The sequence below is a fragment of the Erinaceus europaeus genome, chromosome 8, assembly GCF_950295315.1.
Source record: "Erinaceus europaeus chromosome 8, mEriEur2.1, whole genome shotgun sequence".
Classification (NCBI taxonomy): domain Eukaryota; kingdom Metazoa; phylum Chordata; class Mammalia; order Eulipotyphla; family Erinaceidae; genus Erinaceus; species Erinaceus europaeus.
In genome coordinates, this window is record NC_080169.1 from 112,292,745 (window position 1) to 112,312,533 (window position 19,789).

General features: G+C 50.0%; 1 protein-coding gene across 1 annotated transcript in view; it reads right to left on the reverse strand.

The window, feature by feature from the left end:
* PARP12 (poly(ADP-ribose) polymerase family member 12) overlaps positions 1–19,584 on the reverse strand; it is a 33,216-nt gene extending 13,632 nt beyond the window's left edge. Inside the window, exons 1-5 of the mRNA XM_016189120.2 lie at positions 18,758–19,584; positions 13,087–13,222; positions 11,329–11,623; positions 7,226–7,327; positions 1,494–1,617 (exon numbers count right to left, since the gene is read on the reverse strand). Of these exons, the coding sequence (XP_016044606.2) occupies positions 1,494–1,617; positions 7,226–7,327; positions 11,329–11,623; positions 13,087–13,222; positions 18,758–19,092 (992 nt within the window). The 5' untranslated portion in view covers positions 19,093–19,584. The remainder of the gene's footprint in view (positions 1–1,493; positions 1,618–7,225; positions 7,328–11,328; positions 11,624–13,086; positions 13,223–18,757) is intronic.
* Between the last annotated feature and the right edge of the window lie 205 nt (positions 19,585–19,789).

Sequence of the window (19,789 nt, forward strand, 5' to 3'; positions counted from 1 at the left end):
TAAGCGCACGTGATGCAAAGCACAAGGACCGGAGGAAGGATCCTGGTTTGAGCCCCCAGCTCCCCACCTGCAGGGGAGTCACTTCACAGGCAGTGAAGCAGGTCTGCAGGTATCTTTCTCTTCCCTTCTCTATCTTCCCCTCCTCTCTCCATTTCTCTCTGTCCTATCCAACAACAACGACAACAATAACTACAAATCAATAAAAACAACAAGGGCAACAAAAGGGAAAAATAAATATAAAAATAAAAAGATCCTGTAAGTGGACTGAACAACACCATTTAGACTGTATTTAGCAGCCAGACCCTAAATGTCACCGCAGAGGAGATACCATCACATGAAGAGACACTGTCCCTCACAGGACCTGCAAACTAAGGTACCAGCCTACACCCCAGGCCAAGGGTAGGGACTTGTCCCTGCAGACTGCTCACAGGGGTGGGAAGTGGAACAGTCACTTTGGAATCCAAGCTGGCATCAGCGAGCAGAGTACAGGATGACCTGGCCTGCCTCCCCATAGCTCTGCCTCCAACATCTACCCTCTGGGCTGGACACAAGCAGAGTCAGCTGAGCCTCAGGAACAGAGCAAAGTGACATGCAATGGTGCAGGCTTCCATGCCACTCAGGGGAGGTTCAAGAACAGGTGAGACTAACAAAGATTGATAAGCATCAGGCGGTGGAGACCAATGGCAGTGGGCCCTGACTGGAAGGGGACCAGGGGGACTTCCTGGGGTGAGGAAACTGATTTCTCTCAGGAATAGAGTATGGCTCCACAAGTGTATGTGTTTGTCAAAACTCACTCAACTATACACTTAGCATGTGCTCACTGCACTGTATGAAATTCTGCCTCGGAAAAAGAGAGGCATGAGACCCATAGAGGTGGGATGGGAGTCATTTCATTTTTCTGAGGGAATAATTGGTTTCACATATTTTACCAGTAGCTTTCTGTATAGGACAGCATTCTAAGCACAAATTTATCTATTCAAGAAACAGGTGCAGATTCTTTTCCTAGCCATGTATTTCAGCAAGTTCAATTCAAGAAAGGATAAGTAATTTAAAAGGAGGCTATCTGAGATTTTATTTATTGTGAACTGAGAGAGTGAACATCTTAGGACACACTTAGAAAAAAATAATTAAGGGCAGAACAATAAACAGTGGTTCTGCCATATGACTTTAAAGGCTAAAGGTTGAAATTTCACAGTACTGGTGCCTCTCACTTAATGCCAGCACTCGTGATGGAGTGTATCAGAACAGCTCAGGACTAACTCAGGACCACCACCTCCTTTCCCACAGCTCTCCCCCTCAAAGGAGTGACCCCCACCCATCAATGTGAGCACTTACTCCTGAGACTTGACCCAGAGCTTCCACCTCTAGACTTAGCTGCTAAGTTGTGTGTGGAATGTATGTACTCACACTTGCTAACACAGCTGTACTGAAACTCCTGCACTAGACAGACACCAGTCTGGGCACACAGCAGACACCCGTGGTGAGTTCCATACCTGTCTTTTCTGGGATTGCTATACGCCTCTTCAATAATCTCCATCTTGTCCAAATCCTTCCACTTGCCTCCATCCAAAAACTGCCAACGGTATGGCAAGTGAAAATGAACTTTATTACATTTATCTAGAATAAAAATATCAACAAGTGAGTCATCTCTGCAGTCTCAGTTCTCAAAGGTCCAGTACCTTCTGCAGACCTGGGAGCATTTTGGAAATACTGGGGGTGGGGGTAGAGGAAGGTACTTACATAATACCCAGGTATTCAGATGTCAAAATGCTATTTATTTCACTATATACATTTCCCTTCTATGTCACCCTTCTTTATTTTGTTATTGTAATAGGTGTAAAAGATATATACAGAGAGAAACTTTAGAGACAGAGACCAGAGCACTGCTCAGATCTGGCTTTCAGTTGTGCAGGAGATTGAACCTGGGATACTGGATAGCCGGTTTGCAGAACTATCATGCTTCCTCTCTGCCCTATGTCACCCTTTGGCACAGGGAGAGATACACTAATTTTTTTTTAATTTCTTTATTGGGGATTAATGGTTTACAGTGGACAGTAAAATACAATAGTTTGCACTATGTGATATTTCCCAGTTTTCCACGTAACAATTCAACCCCCACTAGGTCCTACACTCATTTTTTAAGCGTGTGTGCTGGGCAGCTGCAGAGATAGCTCAGCAGGAAGAGCAAAGGACTGCATTCAGAAGGCCAAGTGTCTGATCCCCAACACTGCACATGCTGAAGCATTACCTCTAAGGTCCACCACACTCATACACACACACACACACAAATAAATAAATCTTAAATATGTGTGTTGGTAAGTGAATCTGTATGTGGGTTTCATCTCGTGATAGTTAAAGCTGGTCGTACAGAAGGGAGTGGATTTGCATGATGTGTGGCTAGGTGGGCAGCCAGATCAATCTCCACTAGAAGCCTGTCCAGACCACACAGGCCCTCAAGGTAGTGTGGCTCCAATCCACAGGGACCTTTGTGGCTGCCAACACGCTGACCCCTCTTCAAGACATCCCATACTCATCACGATGTGTGTGCATATGGCTCTGCCCTGCTACTAAGCACACACCAGGTCTATGGCTCCCTGCCAACCGCTCCCTGCACCCCAAGCCCCAGCCCCTGCTCACAGGAGCCTCTGTCTCTCTCAGTCCCTCTCCTGCGCTCACGTCAGAATGCCACCCCATTCCCTCTACCTTCCAACATCCTACATGACATCCTAGGACATGGATACAACAGAAATGTGGAGAAAGGGGGAAAAAAGCATGCAGATATGGATCTATTGTCAAAATAGATACTCACAGGCAGAAAGATCCAGAAAACAAGGTGCAGAGCACCCCTATTTGGGTACAAAAATAGAACAAATAGGATCAGATACACTTTTTCTAGGACCTTGAGAGCTTGTTTGGAGGTTCTAGCAGAGGAACACAGCTATTTGCATACCCTCAACTGAAGACCAGTCTGTCTCTATTCGAGGAAGGCCATCCTCTTCGACTGAGCACGCAGCTCCGGAAGGGACGCATATGGAGCAGTGAAGGAGGAAGGAAACACCCGCCTAGCCAGCCAAATCAGCAGAATCAACCCTGGCGATCAATGGGGTGACAGATGTTGCAGCCAGATCACCCTCACATCCTACACTTTTTCTAGGTACATTATGTGTACATACTACTGGAGGGGGCCTGGGTAGTCAGGAACTGAATTATGAGGACAATTTGTTGTTATTTGCATCTTTTGAAATATGAACTTCAAGAATGTACTGTACACCAAAAAAAATTAAATATCTAGCTAAGTGAAAAAAGCAAGATACAAAATGGTATCTATTGTTTTGTGTGCAGAACACCTGTGAGAACGAGACAGACTGGACACAGGAACATTTGAAGTCTCTCCACAGGAGGGTACTCGGAACTGGTGATGACAGCTTCTGGAGGCAACAGGTGTGGGTGTGAGAAGAAAGGCTCACGGAAGTTACCTCCACTGACTGCCCTTTGTATACTCCTCCCACCTTTCCAAACAATGGCAATGAATCTCGGTTAATTGAAAATTTGAAACAAAACTACACTTAGGAAAAAAAACAACACTTCCTAAAGCTTCATGCATTCTTTCAGGCACATCTCATCTCAATGCCACTTCCGGTCCAGAGACTCTGGAGGGGGAAGTCTTGGAGGGGGGCAATTTTCCAACAAAGACTAGGTGTTGGATCAGGCAGAGAAGACCCCAGAGAACACCAGACCCAGAGGACTTGGGGGAACAATGGAGAGACCCTTACCTGAGGAAAACTCAAGTTCAGCAAGCTGGCTATAGCCACACTGGGAACACAGGACATCCTGGCAGCTCCAAAGATGGAGTTTGGACAGATGAGTCCAGGCCAAGGGTCTTCTTGGACTCCCTGCCAGGCATGTGTGCCACAGAGTGGTAATGATGGGTGGGACCTAGAGATAAGGACCCAGCTGGGGTCCAGAGGTCAGACCCATTAAGACCTCCCAGCCCCTCCCTGGAGGCCAGGGGAAGTATGCTGGGTCAGTGCACATGAGGAAGGCTCTCCTGCAGAAGGTACCTTCCCCCAGGAAGGAGAACCTTCCTCCTTTTGGGTGTATCTCCAAGCAAGCTTTATTAAAATGGGCAAAGATTTGACAGATAGGGACATGAAAAATATACAAATGTCCAACAGTATATGAAAATAAATGTTACCCTCCTCACCTACTTCCTATTACAGTTCTCTCACTCACTCCAAAGCTAACCTTAGCAAAGCAATGACTGCAAAAGCTGACTAAGGGCAAGAGACTGGCAGACTTTAACGATGACTCTTTAGTCACTATCAGGCCACCCCATCAGCTGGAGCCCTAGTCGAGGAGTCCTGAGATTCCCAAACAGACATAATGGGCCTAGACCTCAAATAAATCCCTCTCTCCATTGTTACCAGTCTTTTCTATCAGGAACAACACAATAGACCCCTTTGTGGGCCCCCATAGGACCTCGCACTCAACCTGGATCAACAATGGTAGAGCATGTTCCATCCTCTGAAGGAAGGGTGGACAACATGTGCTATGCTACACCTGAGGAAGATGGGTCGATACTGGGGCAGCTTGGAATGTTGCTAGTCATGACCAAAGAATGTGAGCTCAGATCTAGAGGGATGCAGAGGTCACACATGCTCCTAAGCTGAATATGGGCCCCAGTTCACATCAAATCGATGGGGTTTACAGTCAACAATATGTATACCCCTTTCCCATATTAGGGAGCTACTCTCTTCCCTGATCCAGCTTTCTGGTCCTTTTTCCAGCCATGACATCATCTCCCCAGACAATAACTTGGATCCACTGGCATATCAGATTTCAGGCTCAGGGGCAAAAAGAAAAAGGGGAAAAAAAAAAACACTAGTATAGCCACAGGCCCTTTGGAATTTAACTAAAATATGCCTACTAGCTATCTACAAAATGAAGAACCCCAACTCTTCATCTGCACTATTCCAGCCCTTAGGACCATGATTGGTCAACAATTTGTTTGGCTTTGTATGTTAACTCTCTTGTCAACCACCAGGTTCCAGATGCTAGCATGATGCCGACCAGACTACCCGGACAGCCAACCCCACCAATGTGTCCTGGAGCTCCACTTTCCCAGAGCTCTTCCCCACTAGGGAAAGAGAGAGAGGCTGGGAGTATGGATCGACCTGTCAACAACGCCTATGTTCAGTGGGGAAGCAATTACAGAAGATGGCCTTCAACCTTCTGCACCCCACAATGACCTTGGGTCCATACTCCCAGAGGGTTAAAGAATAGGAAAGCTATCAGAGGAAGGGATGGGATACAGAGTTCTGGTGGTGGGAATGGTGCGAAGCTGTGCCCCTCTTATCCTGTGGTTTTGTCAATGTCTCCTTTTTATAAATAAAAAATTAAAGAAAAATGTTAAGTATAATTAATCATTAGGGAAATACAAATTAAACCAAAGTAAGATTTCACTACTCATTCCTAGAATGTCCAAAATTTTAACAGGGAGAATTTGGAATTTAGAAAGTCTTTTCTCTTAGTATTTATGTGTTTATTAGAATTGGGGGGGGGATTAGAGCGTCACTGGCAGACACAATGCTGAGGATCAAACCTGGGACCTCGTGCGGGTCCAGCACTCCGCCCACAGAACCACTTCCCACATGAGAGCAGGTAAATATTTTAAAACTATAATACCAAGTGTTGGCACAGATACAAAAAACAATGAAAACTTTCAAATGTTACTAGTGGGAAAGTAAAAGGCTATAGCCACTTTGAAAGATGGCTTGGAAATGTCTTCTAATGGTAAACATTCATCATACAATCCAGTAATTCCACTTCTACTTAAGGAAAATGAAAACATCCACATGAAGCGTGTAACAAAGGTCTGTGGCAGTTTTAGATCTATGAAAGCCCCAAGCCAAAACCGCCCAAAATTCACATCGGCATATAATAGTTATGCTGTGCTCACTCCACGCAAGCTACTCAGCAGCACAAAAGAGCAGACTCTCAGCATGCCAGCATGACTGACTCTCAGAAACATGCTGTGAGAGAGGACACATACAGGAGAACATGTGTGGTGTGAGTCCATGTTAACAAAGTCTAGAAAAACGAATTTAACCAACAACAAGAGAAGCAGGTCAGGTTCTACCAGGGGTCAGAAATTGGGGGGTGAGGGCTAGTTAGCTCTAAAGAAGAGATGGAAAACTTCCTACGTAAAGGAACTCTTCCATATCTAGATTATAGTGATGATTACACAGGCACACATGTTGACCGAAGCAGAGTGGACATTTAAAAATCAGTACTTTTTACTGTCAGTAAATTGTAGCTCTACAATGCCCTAGCATTCCACTTTCAAAAATCTGTACCAAACACAAATAAACAGATGCAGTGGAACATCACTATAACCTAATGGCATGCCATTATTTTTACAAACCAGAAGATTAACACGAAAAAAAAAAACAAAAAAAAAACCCAAGACACAGTTAGGTCAAAGAAGCAGGTTGAATCAGCAGCATCACATGTTCCCATTTGTCGAAAAAGTATGTGAAACAAGTATCACAGCCACACTGCACATGTTTACCTTTGGGGGAGGGTGAATGCAGGCTCCAGGGCTTTACTCTGTACATTTGGACTTGTTTACAAAGTGAACATATTCACGAAATGCCTGGGTAAGTTTTTAAAGACTGAAAACAAGTATGGGGATAGCTGTTTTTATGAGAAGTCACCAAATTGGAAAACCGGGACAGCAGTAAGAAAAGGAAAAAAAAAAAAAAAGGTTTAGTGAAAATACACCCACAAGAATTACTTCTGACAAAAGAAAAACTGGAGACAAAAGCCTCCCCCACCCACCCCCCAGCCCAATTACACAACTACTTTTCTAGCAAGAGCAAACACAATGCCTCCTCAGGAAGGGCATTCTCAGCTTCTAGAAAGGCAGTGCTAGTAAGCCAAGAAGTGACATTGTCTCCTACTAAGTAAATTGGGGATATGTTGTCTCCTACAGGCCTGTGACCCCGAGCTAACACTTGACACTGATGCACAACCAGACACAGTCCCACTCGCCTGCACTTGGGTTTCTAGAAACTCAAAGGATTTCCTGCCAATCTCAGCTCCCACCCAATTCCAGACTGGTTTGGCAGAAGGGCCATGCCATCTCACCACTGAGAAGCACCTCCTCCAACAGAGGAGAAGGCATTCAACCCCAAGTGGGAGGAAGGGGGTACCTTGGACTTACCTTGAAAGCTACAGCTTTTCCGGATGTGGTACAAACAGATTTGATCAGCATCCTCTTGGCTAGTTGTGTTTGGGGTTGCAGAACCTGAGCTGTCTCTTCTTTCTACAAAGACCACCACAAAGAAATGTCAGTGTCTGTTGAAGCTTCTGATGTGGGGGCAAAGCAGGGCAAGGTACAGGGAGCCCAAGACCACACACTGCTTGCCTAGCCAGACAAGCACAAAGAAACTTCTCTTACCACTGGCTGGGCATCCAACACATCAGGAAACCTATTTAATAAGACAAGCATCCCAACCCTGACCACACACATGCATCAAAATGTCCAGGAGGAGAGCATGGGGTACTTTAAAGGAGAGAACCACCACCATCCTACTCACTGAGCTGACTTTCCTCTTCAGACATGTTTTCCCCGGTATTTGTAGGATAGTTCCTATTTGGTAGGTTTGGGGGTGGGGGAGCTATTGCCACTAATTTATATGGAAAAATGCTCTAAGGATTCCTAGACTCCCGCAGAATAACTTCTAGATCATTTCAAATAGGAACAGTCTACTTTCAGATACTGGGGAAAGGTGTACCTAAGGCTCTAATGACCTCAGCGGGGAACTAAAGGACTAGAACTAAGTCCTATAAACTTAATTTGATTCCAATGGGAAATACTTGCTAGCAAAGTTAGAATTGGGTCTTAATAATGTTAGGTCAATTATAAGAATTCTGGCACCAAAAAGGCATGCAGCTGCTTTCAAAGTGTACCTTTATCGTAGTGTTGTAATGAATCTTGACCTCAGAATTAAACCCACAATGCCCCAATTACTGCCGTGTGAAAGTCATTAGCAAACAGTCTGAGGTGAGGAGTCAATAGGTAGAGTGTAGGACTTCACAAGTGTGAGGCCCCAGGTTCAGTATCCAGCGACACATGTCAGAGAGGTGCTCTGGTGCATCTCTCTCCCCCTCACAAATTATATCTTTTTATGAAAAGTCATTAGCAAGCCCTGCATAGTCAGCACCACCTATCATTTTGTTATTAATCTTCCTTTTTCTGTTGACGGACTCTTCAGGTATCTCACAACTGGGTCTCAAAACTACTTGTGGGGCCCTCAGAGCCCCCTTGCCAGCTCCTCCAGGGGCCCTGAGAGGTAGGTGACCCCAACCCCTCCTAGTGAAGGCCACTACTAGCTGATAACCTTAAAGATCTTAAACTAAAGCCTGTGTGCTTGCAGCTTTCTACCTTTGAAAGAAATGAACTGAAACTGAAGAAAATGCAAAGAAAAAAACATGGCAAGGACAACTTTTAAAAATAAAAATCAGTTAGGTTACAGAGACTGGGGATGTAGTTCCATGTTAGAGCACATATGCAATGCCTCAGGTTCCATCCTCAACACTCCAAAAGTAAGTAAATTAAAACAAAATCTATCTCCTCTAGAAAGTCTTTCCTGATTATCCTAACTTCCTGGGACTCCCTGCTGTTAAAAAATCATTACAGGGTCAGAGAAACAGCACAGCATTTATCTAAAAGGTTTTCAAGCCGGAGGCTCTGATATCCCAGGCTCAATCAGCATCACCATAACCCAGGTTTGAGCAGTACTCTAGTTTGAAAGGATGAATAATTGCATTGATAAGCTTATTTACTGTAATCCTGACACCTGCTTAATATTTTAAGAGGTGGCACTATTATTTATCCAAAGGGCACTCAAACACTAATTTGAAAGGACATATGCACCTCTGTGTTCATAGCTGCATTATTCACAATAGCCAAAGAGTGGAAACAGCAAATGCCCATCAACAGGTGACTGGCTAAAGAAGTTATGGAATATATATTCCACAGACTACTACTCTGAAATCAAAATAGATGATATTGTGTCCTTTGGGTGAAAATGGATGGGACCAGAAGCAATTACGCTTAGTGACATAAGTAAAGAGATGAAAGACAACTATCTGACAGTTTTATTCATATGTGGAATTGAGGGAACTGATATACACATGAATTTGCAAAAAAAAAAAAAAAACAAACACAGAGGCAAGGAAACTATTGTTAAGACTTCTAACAACTATTGGTAGTGGTTGTCTTTGGAAGGTGAGAGGGTGGGGGACACAGACCTTTGGTGCTGGGTATAGTGTAGAACTTAAGCCTGTCATCTACAATTTTATAACCCACCATTAATCACAAAGTTAAAAAAAATGAGGGGGAAAAACAGGTGGCATCATTCAAATATATGTATTTCCCAGGCATCACTAGCATCTATAGGCAGGTTTGACTATGTGACCCTGCCTCGTATGTATAACCAGCCCAGGACAGGGTCAAGCACACAGAATGCACTCAGCTGTGCTGAAATGATAAGGGGGTAGCCAGGAGGAATGGCGGGTAGGACACTGTCAATCCGAGCCACCCTGCTGCAGCGTGGCTTCCCTAGAGGCCAAGTTACTCACTGCCCACACCACAGATATTCAAGAAATGCTTATGAAATAAGGTAGGGCTCAAACGCCTCCATTACCACCAGCCCTTGCCTGTCACTGTGACCAGGCTGGAGATGAGCAGTGAGCAAACCACACTGACAATTTCTTTAAAGAAATCCACTGGGAGTCGGGCTGTAGTACAGCGGGTTAAGCGCAGGTGGCACAAAGCACAAGGACCGGCATAAGGATCCCGGTTCGAACCCCGGCTCCCCACCTGCAGGGGAGTCACTTCACAGGCGGTGAAGCAGGTCTGCAGGTGTCTTTCTCTCCTGCTCTCTGTCTTCCCCTCCCTCTCTCCATTTCTCTCTGTCCTATCCAACAACAATAATAACTACAACAATAAAACAACAAGGGCAACAAAAGGGAATAAATAAAATAAATATAAAATATATATATAAAAAAATAAAATAAAATAAAAAAAGAAATCCACTTAGGCCCAGGAGGTAGCTCAGGGAGTGTAGTGCTTGCCTTCCATGGGAGTATTAAGGACAGAAACTGCTAGAGCTCCACAGATTGGAGAGGGGTGCTTTGGTAACTCTAAAAGCAAAGAATAAAAATGGGGTCAGGAAAGTCACATGCACAGTGTCCTAGGTTCCTTCCCTGACATGTTTTTAATAATGTAAACATGTATGTAGATACACAGACAAACACACACAAACAGCCCACCACACACACACATTGGGTGACTCAGTGAGATTGTAGATTCAGTTCTAGCACCACATAAAAAAAAACCAATTCTCCTTACTCATGTCAAGAAGGGAGCTAAAATAAACGTATGTTTCTAGGGTTAGCAAAATAGCTCACTTGGATAGTGTGTTGCTTTGCCATGTGCATGACCCTGGCTTGAACCCAGCCCCCATGGCATTGAAGGAAGCTTTAGTGATGTGGTGTCTCCCTCTCTCTGCTATTTGAAAAAAAAAAAAAAAAAAAAAACACCCAGAGCAATAAAGCCTGAAGCCAACCAAAGATGAAATATAAAAATGTTTCTTTTGTGGGGAAGTAGACAGCATAATTTAGGTTATGCAAAGAGACCCCTATGCCTGAGGCTCCAAATTCCAGGTTCAATCCTCCATAGTACATAAGCTAGTTGAGTAGAGCTCTAGAGAAAAAGAAAAAAAAGTATTTAATCCTTTAAATTCAGGGTCTAGGAATCACTATTTTAGTGATTCCTGGTCTTCCCTCATATTCGGGTTTCAGTTAAATAAATATCACCTAATATGGAAGAATTTTTTGACTCCCCAGTAATGGATCAGAGAAGTGAGTATAAATGAGAGATTTGATGATTGATTTGATGATTCTGAGGAAGAAAAGTTGTAATGAGAAAAATATGGGGAAAAAGTGTTGCTCCCATTTAAAAAAAAAATCAGAACAAAATGCAGTGCAGAGAGTGTCCCTAGAGTTGCATGCCCAACTTTGGGAGGGGGTCCCTCAAAGGAGCAGAGGAAGGCCTATGGAGAGCAGAGCAGCCCATGCCAGTGCAGACCAGGCCTGTCGAGAATTTACTCCAACACCAATGGGATCACCCTGCTTGTTCCTGTCTACTTCCACCCAAATTTACAATCCCCACAAGCCGGGAAGGGATCCCCAAGTGCAAGAGTCACACATGTCACATACTGGCCAGACGGCAGCGTGAGCCGCAGCCCTGGGTCTTACCTGAAGTCCCCTGAGGGCCTGGAGGCTGGTCTTTGCTAGGGGAAGAGTTCCGGTTCTTAATGTCATGAGCATTGCGGTAAATGGAAGGCAGCCTGCTCACCAGCTCGGAGCTCATGCCCAGCTTCTCAAGCTTCCCCAGATTCTCCGCACTGGAGAAGTCATGACATCTCTTACAGCTGGCACCAAACTTGCATTCCCCCTGTAAGAAATACTGGCAGAGGTGGAGTTTGATACATTGCTTCTGAAAGGTGCAGGAGCCGTAGGGCCCGTCGCCTTTGTTGTAATGAAGGCAGACCTGTGGAGAGAAAAGACGAGTGAAGCTGAGCAAGGCTGCAGTGACAGCACCTCCCCATAGGCCAGCCCTTGAGTTAAAGGGGGCCCTCCAGGGACCCAGCCCATGATGTATCCTGAGGCTTCTATGGTCACAGTGCCAGAACATCCTTCCTGCAGATGCCAGCACAGACCTCTGCTAAAATAGGAACTGAGTGGTAGGCAGACTGCTCAGGAAACCCCAGCGAAAGAACTTCAGAGTCATCAGAGCATTACACTCCAATGCAGCCTCGCCAACCCTCCTCACGCTGGCTCTCCAACAGTCCTGTTGACCCCAACTCTTCGTATCTATGATTCAGAGTAAATGAGGCCCCGAGGGGTCAAAGCTTCTCAGAGAGATGGCCCTTGCCTTTTCTGAAGGGCACAGTAAAACAGAGCAGACAGCCACTTGCCCTGGACCACGCAGCTTTCCTGTGCCTGGCACACAAACGTGTCTGCCACTGGGCTGCTGAATTTGGGTGAAGCTCCCCTTTCCTCTACACTTCAGACTCTTGGGGAAGGTCACTGGGTTACAGACCCCAAGGGCCCGCCCACTCAAGTCCAGGGCACTACCCTGACAAGAAGCAAAATTGCACCAGAGGCTGCAAAACCCACATTTGGCACTTGTGGCTAATGTCTGAAGGGCAACTGGAATTCACATCAGATGAAATTGAAATCTCCCGGGGTGGGATTAGTAGCGAGGACCCCACCTCCCAGCCTGGAAAGCTTCCTGACTACTGGGACAGAGGCACTGCTGTGGCTCTACATCCTGGGGGCCAGGGAGGCCCAGCTGGAGCCCTTCGTGCCCTCTGCTCTGTTAATGTTAACACGGAGCTGCAGCTGCTGGCCACCGAGGCCCTGCACAGGAGGGACCAGCCCAACTGACAGATGTGAAAGTGGCTTCAGGGAGGGGTGCCAGAGCAATGCACTAGTACTCAGCAGCGGAGCATGCACCTCAAAAAGGACAAAGAGAAGGGCTGATAGTGGTGGCTGGAGGGGGCACAGCAGCCTACACAACACACTTTGACGTGTGAACCTCTGAATAGCTCACATTTATCCCTTAGCACCACACCACAAGCCAGAGTTGACCTGTGTTCTGCTTCAGGGAGAAAAGCAAAGCAGGAAGAGTGAGGAAAGGAAGGAGGTGAGAAAAGAAATGAAGGAAAGAGAGGAAAGGTTTTCTCCCCCTACTCAGGGAGAGGAGGAGGATACCTCTATAGAGCTCCTGGGGGTGTGAAAGCAGAGCGCACACCTTTACAGAACTGGGGGGGGGGGGGCTCTGGTAGAGTGCAGGCCTTGTGTAATTTCAGTCCCTAGCACTAGACGAAGGGGAAAGGGTGGCCCAAGACCCAGGTCCTCTCCAGGGAGACCCTAGTAGTCACAAGAGGACCCCTTGGCTGTTGTTCTTCCCCCCCCCCACACACACACACACACCTGCCTGGCACTCACCTCAGGCAAAAGCCAGGGGTCGTTCTGAAACAGCAGTTGACAGAGCTCGCTGTAGCTGAGGTGGTCGACGCCATGGGTCCTCAGAACGCTCAGATTGTGGCTGGTCGTCAGGTTGTGATTGTTCCTACAGTGCTTTCTGCAAAGAAGCAGAGGTGGGGTCAGGGGTGTGACTCTAGCTCCCCCAAACTCTCCCGCTGGTGTCCTGCCTCCTGCTCCTCAGAAGGAACTGTAGTTAGACACTCTAAAGAAGTAACTAAGTTAACATGACTTACTGTACTAGTGCAACCTGATGGGTGCCCTCATGAGCAGAGGGATTTGGGACACAGACCCAAATAGAGAAAGAAGACAGGAGGACAAGGGAGAAGATGGTCACCTCCGAGCCAAGGGGATAGGCCTCAGAAGAAGCCAACCCTGTGGGTGTCTTGGTCTTAGAGCCTCCAGGTTGTGAGAAAGCCTGTGCCTGGTATTGAAGCTGCCTGGTGTTGAAGTCTGCCGCCCTTGCAAACCAAGACAGCTGTAACATCAGCCTTCGGACCACGGTTCAGGGCCAAGAGATAGCTCAGAGCACTAGAGCACTGGCCTTGAAGGACTGAGAGTCCTGATCCCAATATGCCAAAGCTGAACAGAGATCTCTCCCTCTATCATAAAAATGAATCGAGAAGCCAGGTGGAGGCTGACCCAGTGGCACGCACATTACCATGCACGATGGTCAGATTCAAGGCCAGTCCCTGCAGTGAGAAGTTTCACGAGCAACTGCTTCAGGTGTCTGTCCATCTCTCTAGTCTGTCTCCCCCCACCACCCTTAAAAAATTATATGACCTATGGAGATGCAGTGGGAATTGTGTGGAGTTGTACCCCTCTTATCTTACGGTTTTTTCAATGTTTCCTTTTTATAAATTATATATATATATATCCATCCACCAGGAACAGAAGAGTCATATCAGTGCTGAGCCCTAGTGGCAACCTGGTGACAACAACAAAAAAATCAAAAAAATGATTAGGGGCTGGGTGGTGATGCACCTAGCTGAGCTCACACATTACTATGTGCAAGGATCCATTTCAAGCCTCTGGTCCCCACCTGCAGGGAGGAAGCTTTAAAAGTGGAGAAGCAGGTGTTGTGGAGACTGTATCTTCTTCTCCCCTCTCAAATATATATCTCAAATAAATAAATATATATATTTATGTCATATCAAATAAACACAGGAGTCTAGGTCTATGGCTCCCCACCAGCCACTCCCTGCACCCCAAGCCCCCTTCCCTGCTCACAGGGGCCTTTGTCGTTCTCAATGCCTCTCCTGGGCTCACGACAAAATGCCACCCCATCCCCTCTACCTTCTAACATCCTACGTAATATCCTAGGACATGGATACAACAAAAATGCAGAGAAATAAAATAAATAGAATAGAAAAGAAAAAAGAAAAAAATGGAGGGCAAGGTGGTGGCACACCTGGTTAAGCACACACACTGCAACGCGCAAGGTTGCCGGATCAAGCCTCTGGTCCCCCACCTGCAGGGGGAAAGCTTCACAAGTGGCAGAGAAAGGCGGCAGTTGTCTCTCTGTCTCTCTCCCTCTCAATTCTCCCCTCTCAATTCCTCTCTGTCTCTATCCAATAATAAACAAAAACATTTTTAAAAATAATAAAAGGAAAAAATGGCTGCTGAGAGCAGTGGATTCGTGGTGCCAGCACCAAGCCCCGGTAATAACCCTGGTGGCAAAGAAAAGCAAATGTTTAAGATACCCTTTTGAGGCAGTCCCTTCCACTGTTCAGAAACCGTGGAGAAAAGTCAGCACGTCTGTGCAGTGAGTTAATGTATTCCCAAAGAACTGGTGTCTGCCGGCTCTTGAGTGCGGACAGGCCCCTGCTGGCAAAAGTCACAGCTTGCCAGTCATGATGCACTCAGACACCCAGACGGGCGGGCGGGACAGATGGGTGTGCACAGCTGTGCTGTAGGGTGAGCACACCTCCCCGCCCAGCCCTTGCTCCCGCTGGCTTCCTCCATTCTTTTCATCGATAAGCCCCTGCTGAGCGCCAGTGACTCAGATAAGCCTTCAAATCATCACAGGTTAGCTGCACCTGGGAGTGCTTGCTCGCTTCAGACGTAGTCATACCTTACTTTTCATGCTTATCATCGGAAGCATCTCCGAAAAAAGCCAAACCCCTGATCAACACCCACCATCCGGCACCTCAGGAAAAGGGGACCCCCCTCTCCCACCAAATCCTTGCTGTCACCTCCTCCTGTGCCCAGAAGCATCAGGGCAGGAGCAGAGGCACCTGAGCCTGCGAGGGGTGGGGAAGCCTCCAGGACGGAGCCTGGGTCAGTCCTCAGGGTAGAGGAGGACCCCAGCAAAGCAAGCAGGGAAGGAGACTCTAGGCAGAGCAGCTAAGACACCAGCGCTGCCAGACTCCAACACATTCAATAAATCTAATGATGGCCAGGCTGACTGCTAAAGCCTATCATTGACAAGGGACACAGAAGCCAGAGACTCTCCCAAAATGGGGGAGGAGTTGCTACGGGTCAGACCCAGGCCACCGAGCCACAGTCCCAGATCCTCTTGCCTATGCATTTTATACACGGGCTCATTCAGTCCTCAGCACACACACTTGGGGGTGGGTGATAGGATCCCACATCTGCAAAAGGGGGAGTCAGGGGTGTCTGAGGCTCAGGTGTAAAGTAACCTGCCTGAGATGACGGCGCTCTGTGTGTGAACACAGGACCCGGAAGCCTTCCCAGCTGCCACGGGTGAGCGAATGCAAACCCAGCAGTGAGGACCTGTTTCTGAGGGTGCAGGAAGAGGGGTGGGGTGGCCCGAGAAGCACAGAAAGTACAGTTGCCTGCATCCACCCAGAGGCAGTCTGAGTAGGAGGGTTCAAGAAACTCTAGGGCGTGAAGCACAAGGAAAGAGAAAGGTGGAGCGTGAATCATTTAGGCCAGCAAGCAGCAGACATCCAGTTCTCTAAAACGAGTGACACCTGGCCCCAAATTCTGGGAATGAGTGAAACAGGGCTGCTGTCTTTATTTCACAAGCTTATCCCAGAGGTCCATCCTCCACCACCCCGTTTACAGTCATGTGTCACGTGATGTGTTGGTTAGCAATGGGCCAGTGGTCCTCAGATTTATTTTACTTTATTTTTAAGTTTTGGGATAGAAATTGAAGAGGAAGGAGCAGGTAGAGAAGAGACAGACACCTGCAGCCCCACTTCACTGATTGCGCCTCTTCCCTCCGCCTTGTAGGTGGGATCCGGAGGAGGCCTGAACCAGGGTCCTTGCTCCCTATGATCTATGCACTCAACCCACCACCCGGCCCTGGGTTATACCACGGACCCTAGTGTGTACACCCAGCACAGTGTAATTACATCCAGTGAGGCTGACAGGGGATGAACCCCCCACCAACATCATTCCTCAGAGCACACCCCAGGGCTAAGTGACTGTCCCCCACAGCCCCGCAGGCTCCAGCTCAGATGGAAGCAAGTCCAGCTGTGAGCAGATAGCCACCAACTCCTGAAGCAGCCCCTCGGGGCGCTGGCTGTCCTGCTTCATTCAGACCTGGGCAACTGCGCCCAAGTAACTCTTTGAAATTGAACCCCCTCTGGACATCCTCAGCCAACAAACAGGAAGAGTTTAAGAGTCATCCTTCAGTCAATAGTGGGAAAAACATTCATGACTCACCTCTCAGCCTGTTAAATAAAACCACGTCGCTGTGCTCTTAGCAACTTCCTGTCTCCCCAGTTTCTCCCAGGCCTGAACTGGGGTCTGGGAACATAACCCTCTATCCAGGCCTGGGCAGCTGCTTCCCGGGGTGACACCCCACCTGCCAGAGGGCCACTCAGCTATGGGGCTCCAGTGGCTGCATGGACCGAGTTCAGCCAAAAAGCATGGAGTTGGGCAGTGGTATACCTGGTAGAGCGAGGATCTGGGTTCAAGCCCTCAGTCTCCAGTGCAAAGGGGAAGCTTTACTAGAGGTGCAGCAGGGCTGCAGGTGTTCCTCTATTTCTCTTCCTCTCTCCTCAAATTCTCTCTCTCTACATGAAATAGATTTGGGAGAGAGAGCTGGACTTGCTGCCCAATGGATACTCATCCTCCTTCCCTAAAATCAGCGCCCGCATCCCTGAGATCTTCCTAAAATGCAGACTGCAAGGCTGCTCTCTCAGCCCTTTGCTGTGGCAGCATCTTAAACTTGGGGCCCACTTTCGTTTGTTTGTTTTACTTCAATGCAGAACCACAGTGAACTCAGGGCCACACACATGCACAAGCCTACCACCGAGCCCCTCCCCAGCGCAATTCTCTATTACCTGTTGTTACTATTATGTTATTATTGCCACCAGGGTCAGTGCCAGGACTGGGATCTATGCAGTGAATTCACCACTCCCACTGCTACCGCCTTCCCCCCCCCCCTTTTATTTGACAGGACAGAGAGAAATCAAAAGGGAAAGGGGAGGCAGGGAGAGAGAGACAAAGAGAGACACCTGGGGGTCGGGCGGTGGCGCAGTGGGTTAAGCACATGTGGCAAAAAGCGCAAGGACCGGCGTAAAGATCCCGGTTTGAGCCCCCGGCTCCCCACCTGCAGGGGAGTCGCTTCACTGGCGGTGAAGCAGGTCTGCAGGTGTCTATCTTTCTCTCCCCCTCTCTGTCTTCCCCTCCTCTCTCCATTTCTCTCTGCCCTATCCAACAACGAACAGCGTCAACAATGGCAATAATAACCACCACAATGAGGCTACAACAACAAGGGCAACAAAAAGGGGGAAAAATGGCCTCCAGGAGCGGTGGATTCATGGTGCAGGCACCGAGCCCAGCAATAACCCTGGAGGGAAAAAAAAAAAGAAAGAAAGAAAGAAAAGAAAAAAAAAAAGAGACACCTGCAGCCCTGCTTCACCGCTTGCAGGTGGGGACCGAGGGCTTGAACCTGGGTCCTTGTGCCTGGTAACACCTGAGCTTTGAGGAGTCGCCACGCCTGGCCCTTTCTTGATTCTTGGGGGGGGGGGTTGTGAAGACCCCACAGCACTGCCCCACCATCCAGAGCTTTCCCTGGAGTTCCCATGAGGTGCGAGGGTTCAAGCCCTGGATGTCACCCCAGGCTCAACTGGGCCGTTACCTCCCGCTGCCCCCAGACTGTCAGGGTGCTGTGGCTGGGGGGCACTGGGGGAGCCGGCTGGGCAGGCGACAGGGAGGAAGGAGGGGCCTCAAAACACACGTGGCATCGCGAAGCATCTCGGCCGACCCTCCCCCCAGGCCTGAGGGGCAACGGCTGGGGGCGCCCCGCCCCTCCCCCACTCTGTCCCCCCTCCCCCCCACCGCACCCCAACTCCTACGGCGTAACCCAGGGGGGAACCCCAAGCGCTGTGGGAAAAGCCCTCCCGGCCGGCCGCTGCTGGGGGAAGCGCTCGAGCTGGAGCTGGAGCTCAGGGCGCATGGAACGAACCAGGCCCCGCATGGAATGTTCTGGAACGTTCCGCCCCTCCCCCCGGGGGCCATCTCTGCTCCCCACCCCGCACCCCGGGGCTCCGCCAGGCTCCTGGGGTGGCTCCCCCGACGCCCGGCTCTCAGTCACTGCCCCCCCCCCGCCCCGCGGACCCGTCCGTCCCGGGAGAGGAGGCGCTCGCGGTGGAAGGGGGCGCGGTGTCCCCGAGGGTGCGGGGTCCCCCGCGGGCCGCGGAAGTGGGGCGCCCCTTACCCGGCGCGCAGGAACTTGCAGGCGCCGTAGACCATGAACTTGCAGAGGTGCAGCTGCCCGCAGGAGCCCGCGGCGCACTCGGCCTTGGGGGGCCCCGGGGAGGCGGGCGGGGCGCGGCACAGGCGCAGCGCCGACGCCGCCACCACCACGCGCTCGGCGCCCCCGGCGCCCGCCCGCCGCGCCACCACCAGGCGGCCGCGATCCCGCAGCAGGCGCTCCAGCACGTCGGAGGCCACGCCGTCCCGCACGCGGCGCCGCAGCTCGTCCAGCTCCAGGGCGCCGCCCGCCGCGCACAGCGTCTGGGTCACCTCAGCCAGCGCGGCGGCCTGCGCCATGGCCGCGACGGCGGCGGCGGCCACGGCCAAGGCGGCGGGGGCGCGCGGGCCGTCGGAGCGCGGGCCGCAGCTCCAGCTGAGCGGGGACGCCAGCGGGAAACGAAAGCGAAAGCGACCCAGCGCCGCCGCCGCGGGGGAGAAACTCGAGCGGGGCGGCCTCGCCACGCCCCCCGGCCCGCGGCCCCGCAGCTGAGCGCACCAGCCGCCGCCGCCGCCGCCGCCGCCGCCGCCTCCGCCGCCGGGCTTCAGGGCCGCCAGCTGGGCGAGCGCCGGGCACCCCGACGGGGCCCTGAGGAGACGCAGCGGCAGGTGTGGGGTCGCCCCGGGGAGACGCGGCAGCGGGCTGGGCGCCTCAGTCCCGTGGAGCTCCCGCGAGCGCGCTGCTGCCCACCGCGTCAGTGGCGTCGGGCGTCTGCGCCCCAGAGGTCCCGTCCCGGCGCCCCCGCGAGAGCCTCCCAGAAGGCTCGGCGCCGCGCGCGCCTGGCACGTGGGGTCTCACACACGCGCACCGCCCCCCCCCCCCGAGCGCGGGGTCACATACGCGCCCCCCTGAGGACGTGGGGTCACGCCCGCACGAAGAATGAACGTGGGGGCGGAGTCACTCACAGGCTCCCCTGAGAATGAGGGGTCACATGCGGGCACCCCGACATCGTGGGGACGGACAAACACCCCCAGATGAGGGGGTGACGTCCTCCGC